The sequence below is a fragment of the Cervus canadensis genome, chromosome 3, assembly GCF_019320065.1.
Source record: "Cervus canadensis isolate Bull #8, Minnesota chromosome 3, ASM1932006v1, whole genome shotgun sequence".
In the NCBI taxonomy this organism is placed as follows: domain Eukaryota; kingdom Metazoa; phylum Chordata; class Mammalia; order Artiodactyla; family Cervidae; genus Cervus; species Cervus canadensis.
Window position 1 is genome coordinate 62,032,456 of NC_057388.1, and position 22,053 is coordinate 62,054,508.

The following is a 22,053-nucleotide window of genomic DNA, read 5'->3' on the forward strand; positions in this document are numbered from 1 at the left end:
GGTTTCTATTGATAGGTCAGCTGTTATCCTTATGGGAATCCCTTTGTGTGTTACTTGTTGTTTTTCCCTTGCTGTTTTTAATATTTGTTCTTTGTGTTTGATCTTTGTTAGTTTGATTAATATGTGTCTTGGGGTGTTTCGCCTTGGGTTTATCCTGTTTGGAACTCTCTGTGTTTCTTGGACTTGAGTTGCTATTTCCTTCCCCATTCTAGGGAAGTTTTCAGCTATTATCTCCTCGAGATTTTCTCATGCCTTTCTTTTGCTTCCTTCTCTGAACTCCTAATGATTCGATGTTGGGTGCGTTTCAACATTGTTCCCAGAGGTCCCTGAGGTGTCGCTCATTTCTTTTGATCCTTTTTTCTTTTTTCCTCTCTGCTTCAATCTTATTTCCCACCATTTTAATCTTCTACCTCACTTTATCCTATCTTCTGCCATCCGTTATTCCTAGCTCATTGGTTCCCTCCAAAGTGTTTTTGGTCTCATTCATTGCATTATTCATTTTTAATTGTCTCTTTTTTATTTCTTCTAGGTCTTTATTAAACAGTTCTTGTATCTTTTCAATCTTTGTCTCCAGGCTATTTATCTGTAACTCCATTTTGTTTTCAAGATTTTGGATCATTTTTATTATCATTATTCTAAATTCTTTTTCAGGTAGATTCCCTATCTCCTCCTCTTTTGTTTGACTTGGTGGGCATTTTTCATGTTCCTTTACCTGTTGGGCATTTCTTTGCCTTTTCATCTTGTTTAGATTGCTGTGTCTGGAGTGGGCTTTCTGTGTTCTGGAGGTCTGTGGTTCCTTTTTATTGTGGAGGATTTACCCAGTGGGTGGGGTTAGACGATTGGCTTCTCAAGGTTTCCTGGTTAGGGAAGCTTGCGTCAGTGTTCTGGTGCATGGAACTTGATTTCTTCTCTTTGGAGAGCAATGGAGTGCCCAGTAATGAGTTTTGAGATGGGTCTATGTGTTAGGTGTGACCTTGGGCAGCCTGTATGTTGATGTTCAGGGCTATGTTCCTGCGTTGCTGGAGAATTTGCGTGGTATGTCCTGCTCTAAAACTTATTGGCTCTTGGGTGGTGGTTGGTTTCAGTGTTAGGTATGGAGGCTTTTGGACAGTCACTTATTACTTAAAGTTCCATGTAGTCAGGAGTTTTCTGGTGTTCTCAGGTTTTGGGCTTAAGTCTCCTGCCTCTGGATTTCAGTTTTATTCTTCCTGTAGTCTCAGGACTTCTCCAACTATACAGCACTGATAATAAAACTTCTAGGTTAATGGCAAAAAGATTCTCACCTGTTAGGGACACCCAGAGAGGTTCACAGAGTTACATGAACAGGAGAAAAGGGAGGAGGGAGATAGAGATGAGCAGGAGGAGAAAAGGGGGGACTCAAGAGGAGAGAGACAGATCTACGCAGCTGTCTGTTCCCAGAGTGTTCTCCGTATCTCAGACACCTACAAAGATTCACAGAATTGGATTGGGAAGAGAAGGGGAAAGGAGGAAATAGAGGTGTTCTGAGGTAGAAAACAGAGAGTCAAGATTGGGAGAGAATAATCTTCGGTTTAAAAATAGGGCTTCTCCTTTTTTTTTTTTTTTGTAAGGTTATAGTGTATTGAAAATGAAAATTAAGGAGTAGTAGAGGAGTACTAGAGAACTTTAAAAGAAATAAGAGAAAAAGAAAAATAGAAAATAGAAGAGAAAAAGGAAAGAAAAAAAAAGAAGAAAAAAGAAAGAAAAAAGAAAGAAAAAAAAAATTTTTTTTTCCCCTAATTAAAAAAATCGTAAAAATCTATGGAAATGAAAGTTAAGGAGTAATAGGGGAGTAATAGGGGATTTTAAAGGAAAATAAAAGAGAAAAAATAAAAAAAGAAAAAAAAAAGAAAAAGAAAAAAGTAAAATTATATCTAGGAGTTTCTCTGGAGCTGTTGCGGTCAGTGTGGGTTCAGCTCAGTTTCAGATAGCTCCTCGTTCCAGCTTACACTTCTCGATATCTACAGGCCCCTTCCGGTGTAGTCGGTGTTTTCTAGAGGGATTTTAATCTGTTGCACCAGTCCCTTCTGAAGCGGTTCCCTTTGTTTATTTGGCTTCTGTTTGCAGGTCTCTTCAGAGCCTCATTTCCGCCCTGACACAGGCGGGCGGAAGTGGACTCTTATTCAGGTAGCTAGTTCCGTCGCTCTGCAGGGAGGGGCTGGTGCCGCGGGGCGGGGCTGACGCCGCGGGGTCGGGCTGGCGCTGCCGGCGGGGCTGGCGCTGCCGGGAGGGGCTGACGCTGCTTTCTCCGTCTGCGCTGCTCAGGCTTCCGCTGTTCTATATGGAGCGCGCCCCGCGCTGCACGAGGTTCCAGCCCTCGGATGCTCCACAAAAGCGCAGAACGAAAAGCTGCGCCTGCTCTCTGTGCCTTCCCCGTCAGAGCGGTCCAGGCAGCCAGGGGCTTGGTGGGCGGGCGCACTCTCCCCAGGTGTGGCGCGCCCACTCCCTTCCATGGACCCAGTTTCAGTTTCCGCTGGCGCCGGGTGCGTGCGCCTTCTGCCCTCCGCGTCCCCAGCCCCAGTCCCCACCCGCGCCAGTCGGGTGCCTGCGCCCTGTGTCTCGCGCGACCTTCCCCTCCCCCCTGCCTCCTGCCTCCGGCGGGGCTGGGCCATCCGCAGCCTGCGAGCTCTTCTCTGGATTTTCTCGGTCTCTTTGTTCAGTGAGTTCCGGCCGGTTCATTTTCTCTCTCTCTTTTGGTCTCCCACAGTTCAAGTTGGCAACTCACAGAAGCTCCCTCCGATTGTCCTCAGGGCACTCAGGCCCAGACCCTACCCCAAGCAATGCCGCCTAAGACTCCCTTCCCGGGACGGACCTCCATCCTTAGATCTTTTGTCTCACTTTTTATATTTTGTCCTACCTCCTTTCGAAGACAATGGGCTGCTTTTCTGGGCGCCTGATGACCTCAGCTAGCGATCAGAAGTTGTTTTGCGAAGTTTGCTCTGCGTTCAGTTATTCTTTTGATGAATTTGTAGGAGAGAAAGTGGTCTCCCCGTCCTACTCCTCCGCCATCTTGGCTCCTCCCTCTGGTGCAAGGCTCTTTAACGTGATTGATGCTATCTGAACCTCTTCATCCTAGCCCCACCCAAGAGATGCAGATTAATAGTTATCCCTAGTGATAAGAGGTTAATTTAAGTGCAGCTGCATCCAGAGATAATTTGGGTTTATTTTTGGTTTGTTTGTCTTGTGAATATACTCCACTGGGCAAGACAGTCACTATCATTAGCCCAAGTTTATATTGGTTAAGGGATTAATACATAAGGGTCTAGAATGAATCTATCAAGGGATTTGACAAAATAATTTTTCAAATTGTTATCACAAAGACCTTTGAACATCTAACATGTCTAGTACCATCTCACCTGACTAGTAGGATCATTTATTTATATGACTTCACAATGAATTCTGGAGCACTCTATATTCCGTATTTTACTATCATGAGCCATTAGGCAGTATTAAGTTTCTGGACTCCTGCAGAACTCAGGCACCAACCACCTTTCTAGACATAACTCATATTTGTCTGAACATCCTGAATTCAACCTAAGTTTTCAAGAAAGTTTCAAGAAACTACTGTTTTCTTAATGTACATTCCATGGAAATGTTAGACTGTCACCTTTCTTCCTATTTTTGAGAAGAATGGAGAACAGGTGTGACTTCTGGGGCAGTGCTACTTAGCCAGCTCCCGAGATAGCTCACAGTTTGATACAAATGCATAAATAATAATGGGCTGCATAGCACATCAAGCCAGAAAGTCCCTGGCTTACACATTGGACTTGAACAGAAGAGAGGAGTTGTGCACACACAAGTCTTTGGTGTGTAGAGCCTCTTTAGAAAACAGCTCTTCCCCTGACTGCTTAAAAGCAAGCACATGAGAGAGAGAGAACCATCGGCTATTGACCCAGCTTCCCCACGAAGGTAATCAATCACTTTACAGGCAGTAGGGGCTCTATCGGGAGAAATCGTGCATTGCACCTAGAGGAAAGACCAGAGAAAGCAGGGCTTGTAGAATTCGTATCCACCATCTAACTCATGACAAATGTGTTTGCCAATGAAAAGTGAAGAGAGCTTTGGTTCCAATCATTTTATGATCCAAAGTAGCTAAATCTATGTGTTTATTTTTCCTATTAAGGAGTTTTTAACAACGCCTGAGGTTGTGGTGATTGACTAGGGAGGTGCTCACTGTGAAAAGTTAAATAAATGTTAAGTAGTAAAGACAACTGCCCCCCTACACCTCTGTCCCAGCCCCAATGTGAGAATGCTAGAATACACACCAAGTTTAGAGCTATAAGGGGTGAAAAAAATCCTTAGAAAATAAAAACTCGGTTTATTTAAAAGCTAGTTGCTTCTCATTTAATAATGAATACTTTGAAAAGAATAGGTTAGAAGAGAAATAAGCATCAGTGAAATGATTTCTTCCCCAGGGGTTTGTTCAAAATCAAGACTCATGCAATGTCTATTTACTGACTACCTACTGTGTACAGCACTGTGGTAGGCACCATTGGAGAAGAGATAAAGATGAGAGAATCCCAGTGGAATTCTTCAATTGCTCTTCATTCTCAAGACAAGGAAAACATTCTGGATATGGCACATCCCCTCCCTTCTACTGTCTGAGAGGATGATGGGATGCTAGACAGTCTTAACACAGCAAATAAAGAGCTGGTCAACTCACATACTTTAATTTTTTCCTAACAAATGAACACATGTATTCTGACTCTATACAAAAACATCATAGAAGTGAAGTCCCTCAAAAGTTGAGCCAAAAACTACTAGGCTAAAATCAAGGACACTGTGACGGTTGAGAAGTGCTAAGTCAAGACACGGCAGATGGGGTTCCTCCAGCATCAGGAGTTCAGCAATTTCCAGGGCTATCTGGGAAGCCAAGTACAAGCACGCCTTAGAATTTAAATATATGGTTTCTGTAGATGCACCCCGCTTGGACACTCTGAAGAGCACAGTGTCATCAGGATATTGGGGTTAGCAGCCCTGACCCTCACCCCAGCAAGTCTCTTCCTTCTCCACTGCTTCTGCAGCCTCCTCCACATCTCAACACCTCCCAGAAGCCAGTCCCCGTACTCAAGAGACTGCTGCCTCTTCAGCACAATGCATCACCTCAGAAAAAGAGAACAGAAAAGGCAAATCCATAGAGACAGAAAACAGATAAGTGGCTGCTTGGGGCTGCAACGCCCCAAGAGATTTCTTTTAGGAGCGATGGAAATGTTCTAAAATTGGATGGTGGTACAGCAATTGCACAACTCTGTAAATACACTAAACATCATCAGTTCGTTTAAGTAAATTTTACGGTCTAATGAATAAAGTCAAGTTTAAGTTGTATTCACTGTTTCACGTTAAGTCATGGGTGTCTCCCCAAGGTAGGAAAAATAGCAGAAACAAGAGCATGTAGGTTACAAGTCTGTTCAGAATTCCTTCAACTTTAATCATGGGAGTAAGATCAGGCAGCCACTGAGGATAAAATGTAGTCCTGGGGAGGAATTGAGATGCTGCTTTTTTTTTTATAAAGTGGACATGATAAGAGTTATTCTTTTATTAGAACAAATGGTCAAAAGTTGTCAAAACTGCTCTCATTCTTCGATTGCTTCTTTTTTCCCAGTTTCTTGACCTTCGAAGACAGGATATCTGGCCTCCACATCTGCCCACATGATGCTGCCATTGGCCAGATCGCGGACAACACTGGGCAGTTCAGAGACCTGGGGTAAAAGAAAAGAGAAGTCCCAGAATCAACCAACTGGATTAGGCTGTCAAAAAAAAAAGATGCACCCTGCACTCAGGAAACAACATAGTCAAGTCCGTGCCTACACAGTGACAGGATCCCTCCAAAAACTGGTCCCTACGGTGTGTTTCTAAGTGACTCCCACTGAAGCCTCTTTACCTAGTTATGCTTACCTCCCTCCCAGGCTGGGGTCCTGCTCTTCCTCCACCCTAGAAGCCCTGCCAGCTCCCTTGGGTACCCCAATTCGCCACAGAGCCTTTCCTAGTCATTCCAAACCTCCAGGCTACCTGAAGTTACTTCATATGTATTCAATTCAACTCTTAGAACCATGGTCAGTCAAGTAACAGGAGTGAAGGGAGTCAGGAAACTGGAGAGCCCTTAAGGAAGGGGCCCGCTGTTCATCAGCCAGAACCAACGGTGGCCACCACACAGCAGGGGTTCTCAAACCTGAGTGACCAACCACAGGAATCATCTGGGAGGCTTGTTTCTTTTTTAAAGATTTTTTTTTTTATGTGGACCATTTTTAATGTTTTCATTGAATTTGTTATAATGTCATTGCGGTTTTCTGTTTTTGGTGTTTCGGCCGTGAGGCATGTGGGATCTGAGCTTTCTGACCAGTGATCAAACCTGCACCCCTGCATTGGAAGCGCAGGGTCTTCACCCCTGGGCTGCCAGGCAAGTCCCGGGGGGGCTTGTTAAAACAGTTCTGCCCGCCCTCTCTCTCCCTCCAAACCCCAGCTCCATCCCCGTTTCTGACTTAGCAGGTCTGGGGTGGAGATTTCTCTTCCCTAACAAGCTCCCAGGTGATGCAGATGATGCTGGTCCAGGGACCGCACTCTGAGAACCCCTGCCTGACAGGAATATAGGTTCAGAGTAGCCAGATCTGGTACTGTAAAAAGATGAGCCAGAAATCTGTGACCTCTATAGTAGACTGAAAATTCCCTTGGGAAAAAAGCAGCCTTTCACTTCTGTTTTCCATATGACAAACTCTCAGTAACAAGCAGAGCAAATGAAAGGCACTCTGAATACAAACTTGCTCAACATAAACTGATCAGGCAGCTGTCAAAGAGGTCACTCTTTCCTTTCCCTCCTGTACTTTTCCCATCTCCATGGTTCCCTTCCCATCAAGTAAAATTACTGAAATATTATTCACTGTTTTGAACTGATTAGCATGAAGAAGTTTATACATACTCGTGTGTATACTTATATGGAAATATAAAAATAAAACTGTCTAAGCCCCCCAAAGCCTGCCAATAAAACTATGGCAACAACCACTTGCGATCATCTTTCTCTTGCTCAGATAAACAATCATAAATGCAAACTGTCAGAGAATGAGCCCAGAGTGATACAAATGGCTGTAAAATATTAGAGAAGTGTTAATGAATATTTTCATAATTAAGCCTAGGGGATTCGGGAAATCTGTGCTCTGTCTGATACAAACTTAATGATTAAAATGAAAAAGACAAAAAGAAGGGATGCATAAACACAACAAAATCGATCTCAGCTCGGAAGGAACCAGTACGCATTTTTAAGACTACAAATGCCAAAGCGAAGGCAGTCACCTCTGCTCTGATCTGCCGCATGGAGTCTCGGTCCCGCAAAGTGGCTGTGTGAGGGGTTTTGTTCACTGTATCGAAGTCAATGGTTATGCCGAAAGCCACCCCAATCTCATCAGTCCTGGCATAGCGTCTCCCGATGGATCCTGAGGAATCGTCCACTTTGTGAGAGATGCCGTGCCTGGTCAAGGCCTCCGCTACCCAAAATAAATTCAGTAAATTAAAAATGTCACATGAGCTCAGGGAACTTATAACAGGAGCTAACACAAAAGAGCAAGAAGTTGCAGCTGCAAGAGACAGAAAAATTCCCAAAGCTTAAGCCCCTGCTGGAGCCCAAACCCTCACTCATCCGGGTTTCTCATTTGGCTGCAGGGGCACAAGCAGCCAAGGTGAGGAGACCGGTATGGCCCCGAGCAGCTCAGTGGATGCCTCCCATCTCCCAGCTCTGAAACGTGTGGGCCCCACCAGATGGCCACAAAGATCCCTTCCAGTGCTGTGAGTCCAGCGGCTGCAGATTCACAGGGTGGTCACCCTCCACTGGGTATCCCCTGATGATGTGACCAGCCGGGTCAGCAGGAGAAGCAATATGCAATCCGACTCTTGGGTCCTACCCCAACTCATTCAAATGCTAGGAGAAAACACCCCGAGCAAGCATACTCTTTATTCAATACTTTTTTTTTTTTTTTAAGAGACACTTCCTAAAATTCAGTCTGCCTGATAGTATTCCCATGGAGATTAACCAACTGGATTTACTTACATAATTCCTTGACGAATGGCATGAACTCCTGGTTCTGGCTCAATGGAAGGACGGAACATTTGAATGGAGCCACTACGGCAGGGAAACTGAAGAACTAGATGATTTAAAAAGACATCCAAATGCGTTAGTGTATAAAGATCTAAACATTAACATCCAAATTTCACTATCAAAATACCGGAAAACAGGATGTGAAAAAGCATTGCGATAAAACAGACAGCAGGATAACCAGAACTAGAATCAGAAAGATTTGGTTTTCAGCTCAGAATCTGGAACAACTCAGTGAACTCCACCTCTCTGGAACTACTTCTGCTCCTCTACTACTGTTCCTCTAGGAACACTCATAATTCCACTCCTCTCCTCCTCTTGTGATAATTCCATTTAATGTGAGAGAGAAGTGGGGAACTGGCTTTATAGAAAAATGGGATTTTTTTGTTATCTAACTAGCAATGCTTTTATACCAAATTTATAGGAAAATGGATCGAAGGACTATGTGCTAATAATTTAGAAATATTTTTGGCTTCTTACAGCCTAATCAAATTCCTCTTCATGATGAAATCTCTACGTAATTCATAAAACACTGTAACTTATTCTTGCCTAGCCTTTAAGAAATTTCTATTACAACTTTAGTTTTATCACTATAGAGTCAAAGGAATAGCTGAAAGCTTTTTTAAAAAACCTTTTCATTAGAAAAATAAGCAGGAAAAGTTTGAAGCAAACTTGGCCTTTTAAAAAGGGCACATTCAGTAAAGTATGATGTCATTCCTCAGGAAGAACCATTCCTTATGTCTACATCTCTGGGGTCCAGGCTCAGGTTCCTGCTATCTGTTAATGAATGAAAAGCCACTCCTTAAATGTCAGGAAATGAAGATGTGACTTTAGGGTAGAGAATAAAAGAGTAGCTTTATTAGCTGTACATTATCAACAGTTATGTCAAACTTTTAAAAATACTGGTGCCAAGAACTCTTCAGTTCAGTTGCTCAGTTGTGTCCGACTCTTTGCAACCCCATGAACTGCAGTGTGCCAGGCTTCCCTGTCTATCACCAACACCCGGAGCTTGCTCAAAGTCATGTCCATCAAGTTGGTGATGCCATCCAACCAAGAACTAATCAGTTCATCTTTAAGGCTAAACGCCCTAGGAAAAACTCCAGCATTGTGTACACACTCAACTTTAGCTGGTCACGCAGGTAAGAATGCTTCTTTCAGTTAATTTGACCTGTACAACCTTTGCTCTCTAGCATTCTTCTTCTGAGTGATCTTCCTGGAAACCTGTAGTTATATATCAAAGGAGTATAATTTCCACAACCAGAGATGAGGTTGAGAAAGGTGAAATAAGCCATAATGAAAAGCTATGTGGAAGACATGGAGCAGTAATTCAAAAGCACTGGAGCCAAAAGAAAACTTGAGGGATGAAGACTTCTTAAAAACATGCAGCGTTAGCTAGGTTTGAATGCTGGGAAAGCCTACACATCACATACTTCTGCTCAATTTATGATCTGTCAATATCCCACAATGAAATCATCTGGGTTTCTTATAAACACACACACACAAAACTAGATCCTGGGATCTCAGACCTAGTGAATCTGTATCTCTGGACTAAAACCTAGGAATTTACATCTTTACCTTCAAAATACCTCAGACAATTTCATGCAGTTCAGGTTCCTTTTAATGCTTTACCAAAGTATAAATAGAGTTTTTAAGTTTGTCCAAATTCTATAAATCATCTCCTCCTTCCCAATTTTCTAAAAACAAGTATATCCAGAAAGGAGCACTCCTCCCATTGATGCAATACAGACAGCTCTCTCAAAGTAGTATGTTGTCTCAGAACTCAGATGCAACTAAAACAATGGCATCTGGAATAACCTATACATTCTAACGCACAAATGAGATAAGGAAGTGCTTTGCTTTGTAAACAGTTAAGCAAAGGTGTTAATATTCCAGTAAATAATAACTGATTGTTTCAGAGCTGTCTTAACATCACTCAGTAAATGTCATTCTCTGACACTGTAAGACAACAAACAGTACACTCTACATGACAACTCACCGTTCTCTGTTCATCTCCCTCGCGAACTTGGAATGTATGTTCAAATACCGTATACATGATCCTGCCCAGGCCAAAAGAGGGTTCAATTACACTCGGAATAACTTCTTCCACTGCAAGAGAAACAGAAATTCAGTAAGGCTCTCTTAAACCCCACATGATGCACTTCGGGTCCTCTCTAAACAATTCTAATTGGCCCTAAAAATATCTCTATTCTAGATGGATTGTGATTGACCCCGTACAGCAGGACAAAAAAATCGGAACATTCCTAAAAACTATTTCCTGGTAGAAACCATGATGCCTTTAAAGAGAAAACTGGAGAGGAAAACTTTTTTTTACCAAATTTAATTGTTTATATAGCATAAAAAATAAAACAAGATACCAGTGTATTCCTTCACCAAGTTGGTAAGCTATGAGCAATGCCTTCTGCCTCGCTCATGCAGAAAGCACTGAAACTCTATAGAGCTTCTGTAAGACTTTGCTAGAATTAAAAATCCACCACCACAGTCGGCAAATTTAATAAGAACAACTCCTACATACAAGTATCGTATGATTTGTGCTTTACTTTTTATCTTACTATCTGGATGAGAACTCCTGAAGAGAGTCAGGTTACTGCTATTGTATTTCCAAGGTTCTGGGGTCAGGAGTCCCTTAGAGAAGAGTTTGCTCAGGTACTAGCAGTCAGTCAAAGACCAGGGACCCCACAGCTCTTCCCAGGGGTGAAACTATACTTGTGGTATACAGAGGAATTGTCTTCATTATTACTCATTATTCAGAAAGGAACCATGGCTAAGCACTATCCACATCTAACTAAACTGACCCTAACCTTGAGAACTTGTTTCAAGAGAAATGAGGTAACTGGAACCAAAAACTCACACATGAGAGTAACATTTGAGAACTGGCCAAGGCATTTTCTGCCCATCCTTTGGTGGCATCTGAGCAATGGTGAAGGACAGCTCTAAGCCAGCTGCCAGGATGTGGCTAAAAGGCCTCAGAGCATGAAGAAGGGTTCCCTTGCTCCCTCCTATCACGGCTCCGACTGGTTTTACAGCTCCTTGCAGCCTAGCAACAATGAGGCAAGCCATAAACAAATGGAAAAGGAGGCCAGCTCGTTCGACGGGCAGTAGTGTCTCAAATACCCACTACTCTCAGTTTCCAGGAGCGTCAATTCAACCAAGAATTCTTCATACCTTCTCCAAAATACTCATTGATCAACTCATAGAATTGTCCTACAAAAAAATAATCATCTCTTTGGCTTTTAAAAAGCATGAACGACCACTAACCTAAACGACTTTTAATAAGTTAATCTGCCAGAAAAGACAGTGTGGATAAGTTCTCTCTTTTGCTTAAAAAATAAAAGAATTTTTCCTTAGAGTGAGAAAAAAAAAAAAGATGCTTTTAATCAAAGAGATAATCTTCATATGTGTCTCGGTCACAGAAAATATAAAGATGGCATTATAAGTTATTTTTCAGTATGAGTACAATTATGTTTTTTTTAAAAAAAAAAACAAAAACAAAATAATGCCTTGAACATATTCATCAAATTTAGGGCTATATATTAAGGATTCATTTTCTTCTTCAAATTTTCCATAAAATAGTTATGCTATGAAACTTTTAAAAAATGCCATTAAACAGTAATGATTTTTGTCTGCTTGTTCCTTAATTATTTTTACAAATTTACCATGTAGTGTTTTCTGGAATCTCTTCACATTGACCATATCTTTTGTCAACTGAAATGTTTTCCCTTCAGTTTCAACAGTAAATTCCCTACAATGAAACAAAGCGCGTATTAGTGAAAACACATATGCCCATGCCTCAATTTAAAGGAGTTTTACAGATTGCTAAACCTCTTTTAAGTGTAATACAACTTGGTCAACAATCCAGATATAACGACTGAAGTCAAATTTATATTTTTCATAAGGAGTACCAAATTAAGTATTATTCTAACAACAGCACCAAACAGTATTTTGGGAGGCACCCAAATATGTAGCTAGTCTTATAAAATTCCACAAGTGACTTAGTGACCAACTCCTTGATTTTGAGATCAAGGTAAAACCAAAGAAAATTTTTTTAAAACTCAGTTATAGAATAATTACAATAAATTTGTCAGAAACAGGTCTGCTGGCAAAAAGACCACTGTTCTCATTACTGTCCCAACAAATGTAAAAATGACCAACTTGTCATCTTACAGAAAGAATTTTTAAAACTCCCACACTTTTTCCAAACTAAATTTTTATACTTATGCTGATGAAGATCAGCTTAAAAGAAGTTTAAAGATTCTGCTTGATATGTCAATATAAAATACTATCCCCCCCCAAATCACTGACTGCTACATGCTTATATCCTGAGATATGCCCATTCCATTTCAGGTTATAAGAATTCACCTTTATAACGCACTTCATGTAATATCTGTATTTTAGCTTATGAGGTATTTCATCACATTATGATCAATTTGGATGTGTCTGGTCTCACGAGCAGCTTGGTGCTAAGAAAAGAGAGCCCTCCTGTGGTTGTCCTTGGAGCTGTATGGCTGGTACATGGTACACTGCATTCTGCTAGTTTCTAGCAGTGATAATCTCATGCATCATATGAATGATTTTCATTGATTTCTTCCATTTTACTATTCTGTCTGGAGTTTGTGCATGCATGTATTAAAGACTCCACATAGATAGTATCATATACATTTTCTCCGTGAGCACAGTCTAAGTGTAGGGTATGTAACAGTTATAAAAAAGCTGAAATTAGCAAGGAGATAGTTATTATTTGAGAATAATTTTTTAAAAAGCTGTCTTGTTTGTACATAAATCTGTTAGTAACCTATGTTAACTTTAATGGGATATGACGTTATTCTAGCATAAACAGACATTAATTCTAGGAGACCAGAAATGTTTTAAAATTTTCCTATTGAAATAGATAATTTTATCTTCAATTTACAAGTGTTCAACTTGCGATAGCTGACAAATACACATACTCATGCACCCACCATGGCCCCAAAAGTTCCCCTGGGTCCCTTCTCTTTTGATCCCCTCCATTCTCACTCAACCACTGATGTGCTTTCGACTACTCTAAACTAGGTTTGTCTTTCCTAGAGTCTGGCATATCATCTTTTGTGTAAACTTCTTTCACTTAGCCTAATATCTCTGACAAGGTTTGGCAAACTTTCTGTATAGGGCTAATTATGAAATATTCAGTTATAAAATATTCAGAGTTTGCAGACCATAAGCAGACTCCCATACTGCATTTTTTTTTTAAACAACTCTTTGAAAATGCCAAGTCATTCTTTGCTGGAGTGATACAAAAAATATGAAAGATGTTCCAAATGTACTTAAAAGTATATACTCTTCAGTTATTAGGTATTCTACAAACAACAAGTAGGTTGATTAATAGTGTTTATATCTCCAAACTCCTACCAATTCTTTTTTGTCTACCAATCACTGAGAGGGGTGTAAAAATTTCTAACTGTAACTGTGAATTTGTCTAATTTTCCTTTCAGTTCTGTCAAGTTTGCTTTACATATCTTGAGGTGGTTTTTAGTGGCATACATGGCTAGAAATGATGTAATGTTCTTGATGAATTGATCCCTTTATCATTATGAAATGCAACCTGGTAATTTTGCTTGTTCTTAAGCTTCCTTTGATGTTAATAAGCCACTCCACCTTCTTGATCAACGTTTGTGTGGGAAATATTTTTAAAATATTTCTTTTCCCTTTAAACTACTTGAGTAGAGGCATACCTTGCTTTCTGTGCTTCACAAGAAGCACAAGCTTTGCACTTTTTGGCAAATTGAAGGTTTGTGGCCACCCAGTGTCTGTACATCTATCAGCACTGCGTCTCCAACAGCATCTGCTCACTTTCTGTCTCTGAGTCACATTTTGGTAACATTTGCAATATTTCAAACTTTTTCATTATTATTATGCTTGTTATAGTAATCTATAATCAGTAGAAGACTTTGATGTTACTAAAGATTTCCACTTGCTGAAGGCTCAGATAGTGGTTAGCATTTTCCAGCAATGAAATATTTCTATACTAAGGTACATTCACTGTTGTTAAAAATATAATGCTATTGCACAAAAGAGTACATTATAGTGTAAACGTAACTTTTACATGCACTGCAAAACCAAAAATATTTGTGTCACTCACTTTATTGTGACAAATTTATTGCAGTGATCTGGAACCAAACCCACAGTATCTCTGAAGTATGTCTGTATTAAAATTACAGTTTCATGTAAACAATATTTAACTGGGTCTCGAATTTTTTAACCAGTCTGACATGGCTATTAATTTGAGTGTTTGAATCATTATATTTAAAATAACTATCAATACTGTTGAATTGAAATCTACCATTTCCTGAGTTGTTTTCTATTTGTCTCATCTGTTCTTTGTTCATTTTTCTTCTCCTATCTTTTTCTAGAGCATTTTTTATTATTCTGTTTTAGCGCCCTTACTGTTTCTACTATAGCGCCTTTGGTTTCTGTGTGTCTTACCCAGGCAATCGCTCTGAAGTTGACCACATGTCCTTTTTGATTAAACTTAGCATATGTAACATGTGCACCTTACAAAAGTATACACATTCTTACATATTCCCAATTCTTGGCTCCCATCCTTTGGGCTACTGATAACACAAATGCTATTTCTACACATTACAAATTTCACAATACACTTAATATTTTTCTCTGAACAACCCATTATCTTTTAAAGAAATTCAGAGATGTCATTTTAAATAAATGAAAGAAAATGTCACTCATATCACCCACATAGCCATCATTTCTAGAGCTCTTAGTTTCTTTGGGTAGACCTAAATTTCCACACTTCTGCCTGAAGAACTCCTTTAACATTTCTTGTAGTGTAACTCTGGCTGACAATGTATCGTCTAAGTTTTCTGTCTGAAAATGTTTTCTCTTCTTTTTCCTCAAGTATTTTTTTTCAAAAGACATTTTTGGCGGGTATAGGCTTTTGTCTGTAAGAATCTGAGAAGATTTCATTCTACTGTATTGTGGCTATGTACACACAATTATATTTGTGATATCACCTCTATCTAGATGTTCCATTTGGTTTCTTAAAATATGTAATTTCCATTTCCCACCTCGTATGTTCATGTTTTCTCTTATGACCTTGAGCACATGAATACTGTTTTAACATCCTTCTGTATTATTTCCATGATGCTTGTCACTTCTGAGTATTTCTTTTGATTGATTTTTCTCCTTATTTTGGATCTTTTCATGCTTTTTCATACGGCTAGAGATTTTTTATTGTTTGCCAGACATAGTAAATTTTACATTGTTTAGTGCTGAATTTTGTTGAATTCCTTTAAAGATTCTTCTCTATGGTTTTTCATTTATACTTACAACAATTACGCTCAGGACTCCAAAACTCAAAAAAAGGGTATTTACTTGAGAGATAGATGTAGTTTCTAATTACTGTGGATAAGTCTCCTCCTTTAAGAAAGTTATTGGGAGGAAACAAGATCTTTGTAGTCCACTTCAAGTCTATTTCCAGGTCACAACGCCAAAATCTCAACAAACAGTCCCTTAAAAGTAGCCAAGAGGTGGTACTCACTTGCAAAAATTTCTAAAGAAACTAATGTCCCCCTAACTTTCAAAACATGGCAAAGAGAACATAGCTGACTGGAGCCCACGTTAAAGGACACATCTTAAAACTTACCCTTTTTCACTCAGTAGTTTCTCCATTTCTGTAATGTAACACTCATCACAAATGGCAAGGTACTCCATCACCAGCTTCGCATCCTTCTTATACGCCTTACCAATTGCTCCCTTATTGGGTTCAAACTGAACAACATTGACAGTTTTGTATGAAGGGGTCAAGGAATACAAAGCTACAGAACTGCCCCAGGACTTCAAGAAATGATCCTGAGGACAAGCCTTCATCAACTTAAAACAACTACCAGTTTCCTACTGGTATCCAAGATCCTCTTTATGTTGATTTCAAGTGTATATATGCAGATGCAGGTGTTGGAAACGGCTGAGAAAAGCTGGTCAACATCCTGAAAGATACAGAGCATTTTTCTCTCAAGGACCCAACACAGTGGGCACATGTTAAACTATAGGTAAAAAGAACAAGAAAGAAACAGTGAGATGCATAAAATGATAGGTTTAAGTAAAGTGCCAAAACACCTCAGTTTATCCACAGAACAAGGTACAGTCTTGAACTTATCCATTTTCAAGATGTTTACTCCTGAGTTGAAGAACTGACCAGAAAGGATATGGGCTCTTTCAGAGGTTTCTCAGCTACGAGTGGGACTTTGGTGGCCCTCGCATGACAAGACAGGTCATAACAGGAACGGTCAGCACATCCAACAATCTCGATCCAGCCCTAAGAAGACATAATAAACATCTGTAACTCACACAAGGTTCATTCACAAATGCCTGCAGATTACACATACTCATGAATAATTCAATTACAGAACTTCCACTCAACTTTTACAAATGTCTAAAATGGGTACAGTTTTATACATCAAGCAGTAGCAATCTTATAAAATATAATCCACACATGTAGACAAAGTAGTCTTTTTATTTTCTGGACAGAATTATTTTGCCACATTGTGAATGTGGGATAAACTAGTATTTGCTGGGATTCAGCTATGGAAATAAAATGTGAACCTAGACAAAACTTGTATATCTCTATCAAATTTTTGACCAGGAGTCAAAATGAATTTGGTAGAAACCACCAGTACAACACTCTGTTCCATAAAACACTTTAGCATTGATGGATTTTGGCATCTACAAGGGGTCACTGATGCAATGGACATGAACTTGGGCAAACTTTGGGAGATGGTGAGGGACAAGGAGGCCTGGCGTGCTGCAGTCCATGGGATCGCAAAGAGTTGGATACGACTGGGAGACCAAACAACAATAGCAACAACAACAAGGGGTCTTAGAACCAATGCCCCATGGATTCCAAAGGACAACTGCAATGGTTCCCCCCGCCCATACAATTGTATTGTTAAAACTTTGGCTCAAATCAAAGAATTTACACCTACAAAGTCATTACTCTCTGTGCACTTTTAAGAACTGCCAAAGAGAAGGGCATGGCTAGTTCAGAAGAGCTCTACAGTAGCAAGTAAATCACAGTCCTGGCCAGAAGTCAACCACCTGAATTCCACAGGACACACACAACAGCACACTCCCAGATACTTCCTATCGCCACTCACATGGAGGACCCTGGGGTCAACCAAGCTCCCTTTTGTGAGTCAGCACAGAACATATGCACCCACAAATCTAAACGTGGTGCTCACCTCAAAAAATGTTTGTGGAGAAGGAAAACAACTTTCATAATCTTTTAAAAGCAAGGAAGACAGTCAAGAAGAGGAAGAGTTTTACCAGTCTTTACCATGGAAAACAACAGTCAAGGGTGAGTGACCCAATTAGCCCCTTGAAAATCTCTTGTGGGTTCAGAGACCAACACAGGTGACAAAAAAATAAGGTCAATAATAGCTGCAGGAGGGAAGGCAAGGATTCACCAAAGGGACTGGCAATCTGGGAGGAAGAGACACTACAACAACATCATGGCATTACAATAGAAGAGCAGCAGAAATAAGAACATGCTATTAGGATGCTGTGGTGATGGTCATTCTGAATGTAAGTAACAAAGATACGAAAGTAACACATGTTATATGGGGAAATCCATTGGGAGTTAAGTTATATCACAGCATGCCCTGCACCTATAGTCTAGTTTATAACTCTTCACTGGAAGATACTTATGAGAAATTATAAGGAAAATAATACAGCATGTATACATTTATATGAATCATTAAAAAGGAAAGAGAAAGAAAAATAAAGACAGACTACACTGGAGGAGGAAATGAACAGAGTGCTAATGTGTCACATCAGCCTTGAAGGATAAACAGAATGGACATATGCCAAAATCAGGACTCGGAGATCAAGCAGAAACCTAAGAACTAAGAGGAATGTCAGCATGCCGGCCTAACAATGATGGGGATACCAAGGCCACACTCGATTTTTGTATATTAGAAAGGCATTATTAAACTGGAACACAAAAATGTTAAATGTCATCTGTTTCCTCTTCTTTTTAATCTGTTAATTTAAGTGGGTAAACTCTGTGTAAGTACTTACCATATGGAAAGGGCAAAGAAGAAATCATATAAATGCAAACTTAGCTCAGAGAGGACAGATGGACAAAGAGGAAAAAGGAACTTTATCTATGTTGTTACTTCATTGTTTTATCGGCCTTTTCCTTCTAAAAAGTTATTGAAAAACTGTAAGTAGATTCTGAAGGGTGTATTTAAGTGTTAACACCCAACAATATAGCCAGTCCTCTGTATCTGTGGTTTCTACATCTGCAGATTCAATTGTGAATCAAAAGTATTTAGAAAAGATTTTTCAGAAGTTCCAGAAACTTAAATTTGCTGCAAACCTGGCAACTATTTGCAAAGCATTTACATTATGTTTGGTATCATAAGTAACCTAGCTAATTTAAAATGTATGGGAGGATGTGCATAGGGTCTACATAGATACTAAGCCTTTTTATGTAAGAGACTTGAGCATCCCAGGATTTTGGTGTCAGTGGGGGTCCTGGGACAAAACCCCAGCAGACACTGAGGGATGACTGCATTCTCTCTGTACAAAGTGTCCACTGCTCTCAAAACTTGGCATCAGATGACTGTACTGAACACAGATCTCAGCTGGCCACAAATGTGGGCATTTGTGCTCAATCCAGTTTCCTACCCAACAAAAGAAAATTCAGTAAAGAACAGGTACTATTTAGATCACAGAATAAAACTTAATAACAGCATTGCTATCACAGCAGTGGCAGGTTCCATTTCTTATTAATGCCCAAGTCACTTTTCAAAAGCACAATCTAAAGTGTTTTCAAAGACTCTTAAAAACCTGTTATTTGAGTAAGAACCAAAGAGGTAAAAGGCTTATTAGTTCAGCAGATGTCTAGTTAGTCCTTCTCATAAATACTTATTTTTGCCTTTGATCCAAAGAGTTTGGGAAAACTCAACCATCATACCTAATAAGCTTTTCAAGCACATGTTATGCATGGGGTGTTTCAAACAAAGAGGCAAAAATAAAACTCATATAAGCTCAGAAACCCCAGCACATAAAAACAACAAAACAGGAATTAAGGGGGAAAAAAAAAGCTAAAAACATGTAACTTGATCTTCTGAGTCACTAAAGATGCCAACTAGTATACCTATGTTCTTAAACATACACTTACCCATTATCATTTACTAAAGATATTGATGAAGATATTTATGTACTAAACGGTGAAACTACAAAAACATGCCTAAGAATGGTAGATAATTTTGAGATCATGGTGACCCCTTAGGAGGGAGAAGAAAAGGTTAGAGCATTAACTGTATCAGTAACTTTTTTATTTAAAAAAATACAATATGAAGCACACAAAAAGAAAATATTCAAGTCTCTAAAGGCGTTTCCCCCTCTCCTTAAAAGTTTACTACTTCAGAGCTTTTGGTCTTGTTTAGTCCAGTCTTCTTATGATCTTACACAAAATGTGAGGCCTCATCTCAAAGCTAGGCCCACTTTTTCTTCTTAATTTTTTAATTCTTTTAAATTTAGGTATAATTGACGTACACAATATTAGTTTTGGGTATACAATGTAACAATTTGATATTTGTATATATTGCTAAATGATCACCACAATAAGTCTAGGTAACATCCGTCACCACACACAGTTATAATCGTGTGTGTGTGTGTGTGTGTGTGATGAGATCTTTTTCAATCCACTCTCTAAGCAATTTTCAAATACACAATACAGTACTATTAACTACAACCACCATGCTGTACATTCACCACAATAAGTCTAGGTAACATCCGTCACCACACACAGTTATAATCGTGTGTGTGTGTGTGTGTGTGTGTGTGTGTGTGTGTGATGAGATCTTTTTCAATCCACTCTCTAAGCAATTTTCAAATACACAATACAGTACTATTAACTACAACCACCGTGCTGTACATTCCATCCTCGGGACTTCTCAGGCCCACATTTTCTGATTTCCCATCCTTGAGGGTTTGGCCACAGCTCACAGTGACACTGAGAAAAGGATGAGCAGGAGTGCAGTAGGGTTTACGAAAGCAGGGCAGGGGCCTGCAGTCAGACAGCCCTGGCTAAGGGCAGGGGCCTGCAGTCAGACAGCCCTGGCTAAGGGCAGGGGCCTGCAGTCAGACAGCCCTGGTTAAGGGCAGGGGCCTGCAGTCAGACAGCCCTGGCTAAGGGCAGGGGCCTGCAGTCAGACAGCCCTGGTTAAGGGCAGGGGCCTGCAGCCAGACAGCCCTGGCTAAGGGCAGGGGCCTGCAGTCAGACAGCCCTGGCTAAGGGCAGGGGCCTGCAGTCAGACAGCCCTGGCTAAGGGCAGGGGCCTGCAGTCAGACAGCCCTGGTTAAGGGCAGGGGCCTGCAGTCAGACAGCCCTGGCTAAGGGCAGGGGCCTGCAGTCAGACAGCCCTGGCTAAGGGCAGGGGCCTGCAGTCAGACAGCCCTGGCTAAGGGCAGGGGCCTGCAGTCAGACAGCCCTGGTTAAGGGCAGGGGCCTGCAGTCAGACAGCCCTGGTTAAGGGCAGGGGCCTGCAGTCAGACAGCCCTGGCTAAGGGCAGGGGCCTGCAGTCAGACAGCCCTGGTTAAGGGCAGGGGCCTGCAGTCAGACAGCCCTGGTTAAGGGCAGGGGCCTGGAGTCAGACAGCCCTGGTTAAGGGCAGGGGCCTGCAGTCAGACAGCCCTGGTTCACATCCCCGCTCCACCACCCCCTTGCTGAGGCTTGGGCAAATCAACTAACTTCTCAGCACTTCAGTCTCCTAAGAAACAGAACCAGTGAATGGAATTATTGTGAGGATTCCATAGGCTAATACACTTAGAATGGTAGATAGCCCTTAACAATTACAAATACTGAATGAACAAATGAAACGCCATTCAGGCAGGATTCAGAATCTAAATTGAAAACATCAAGAATTTGGTTCTGGTTTAGCTTCTCACACAAAACACTTTATTGGTTTAACTTGAAAATAAAAAGAAATTCCAGAAAATCTAGTACATGTAAAGAAACTAATGATCACCTATAATCCAAAACTAATTACCACTATCATTTAAGAAAACATATGTCAAGTAAGTTTGTGAAGAAAGCAACATAACAAGAAAAACCTAACTGATTTTTCCTAATTCAATAAAGGAAAGAGTATATGTTAAAAACAATATCAATAATAGTCACTACAGATATATGCATATATCATTATGCATGTACACACATGTATTTTTTAAACATTTTATTTATTTTTTAATTGGTGAGAAACTGCTTTATAATTTCGTGTTGGTTTCTACCATACCTCCTAGTTTTGATTTGCATTTCTCTAATAATGAGCGATGTTGAGCATCTTTTCAAGTGTTTATTGGCCATCTGTCACATATGTATATGTTTTTAAAGCATATAAAACTATTTTGAATAGGGGTTGACAAATCAAGGTTCATGGAACTAAGAATGGTTTTTACGTTTTTAAAGGGTTGTTAAAAAAAGAAAAAAAAACAAAAAAAAACAGAAGAGAGCCACAGAGATCCACAAAGCCTAAAACACTTACTATGTTTACTACAGAAAATGTTTGTTGAGCCCTGATTGAGAAAACAGACATGAAACACTCTTGGGGAGCACACAGTTGGAAGTTTCACTTTTTATATAACACACTTAAAGAATTATTTTTTACTTTCTGTTTTACAAAAAAGGGTCATCATTTTTTAAATGACTTTTTTTTTTAACTGGAGGATAACTACCTTACAATGCTGTTAGTTTCCGCTGTACAACAACGGGAATCAGCCGTAAGTACACATACACACAGATGCCCTCCCTCGTGAGCCTCCTCCCGCCGCCCTCGCCCCCTCCAGGACGTCACAGAGCCCCCCGCGGGGCTCCTGTGCCGCGGCAGCTTCCCACTGCTGTCTGTCTCACACGTGGCGGCGCAGGTGCCTTAATGCTACT

The 22,053-nt window shown here is 40.4% G+C and overlaps 1 protein-coding gene across 1 annotated transcript in view; it reads right to left on the bottom strand.

Moving 5' to 3' along the window:
* Positions 1–5,421: 5,421 nt before the first annotated feature.
* The window catches only part of GARS1 (glycyl-tRNA synthetase 1), a 43,008-nt gene continuing 26,376 nt past the window's right edge, over positions 5,422–22,053 (bottom strand). The window contains exons 11-17 of the mRNA XM_043463272.1: positions 16,314–16,421; positions 15,753–15,898; positions 11,773–11,858; positions 10,095–10,204; positions 8,054–8,147; positions 7,303–7,493; positions 5,422–5,717 (exon numbers count right to left, since the gene is read on the bottom strand). Coding sequence (XP_043319207.1) covers positions 5,592–5,717; positions 7,303–7,493; positions 8,054–8,147; positions 10,095–10,204; positions 11,773–11,858; positions 15,753–15,898; positions 16,314–16,421 — 861 coding nt within the window. The 3' untranslated portion in view covers positions 5,422–5,591. The remainder of the gene's footprint in view (positions 5,718–7,302; positions 7,494–8,053; positions 8,148–10,094; positions 10,205–11,772; positions 11,859–15,752; positions 15,899–16,313; positions 16,422–22,053) is intronic.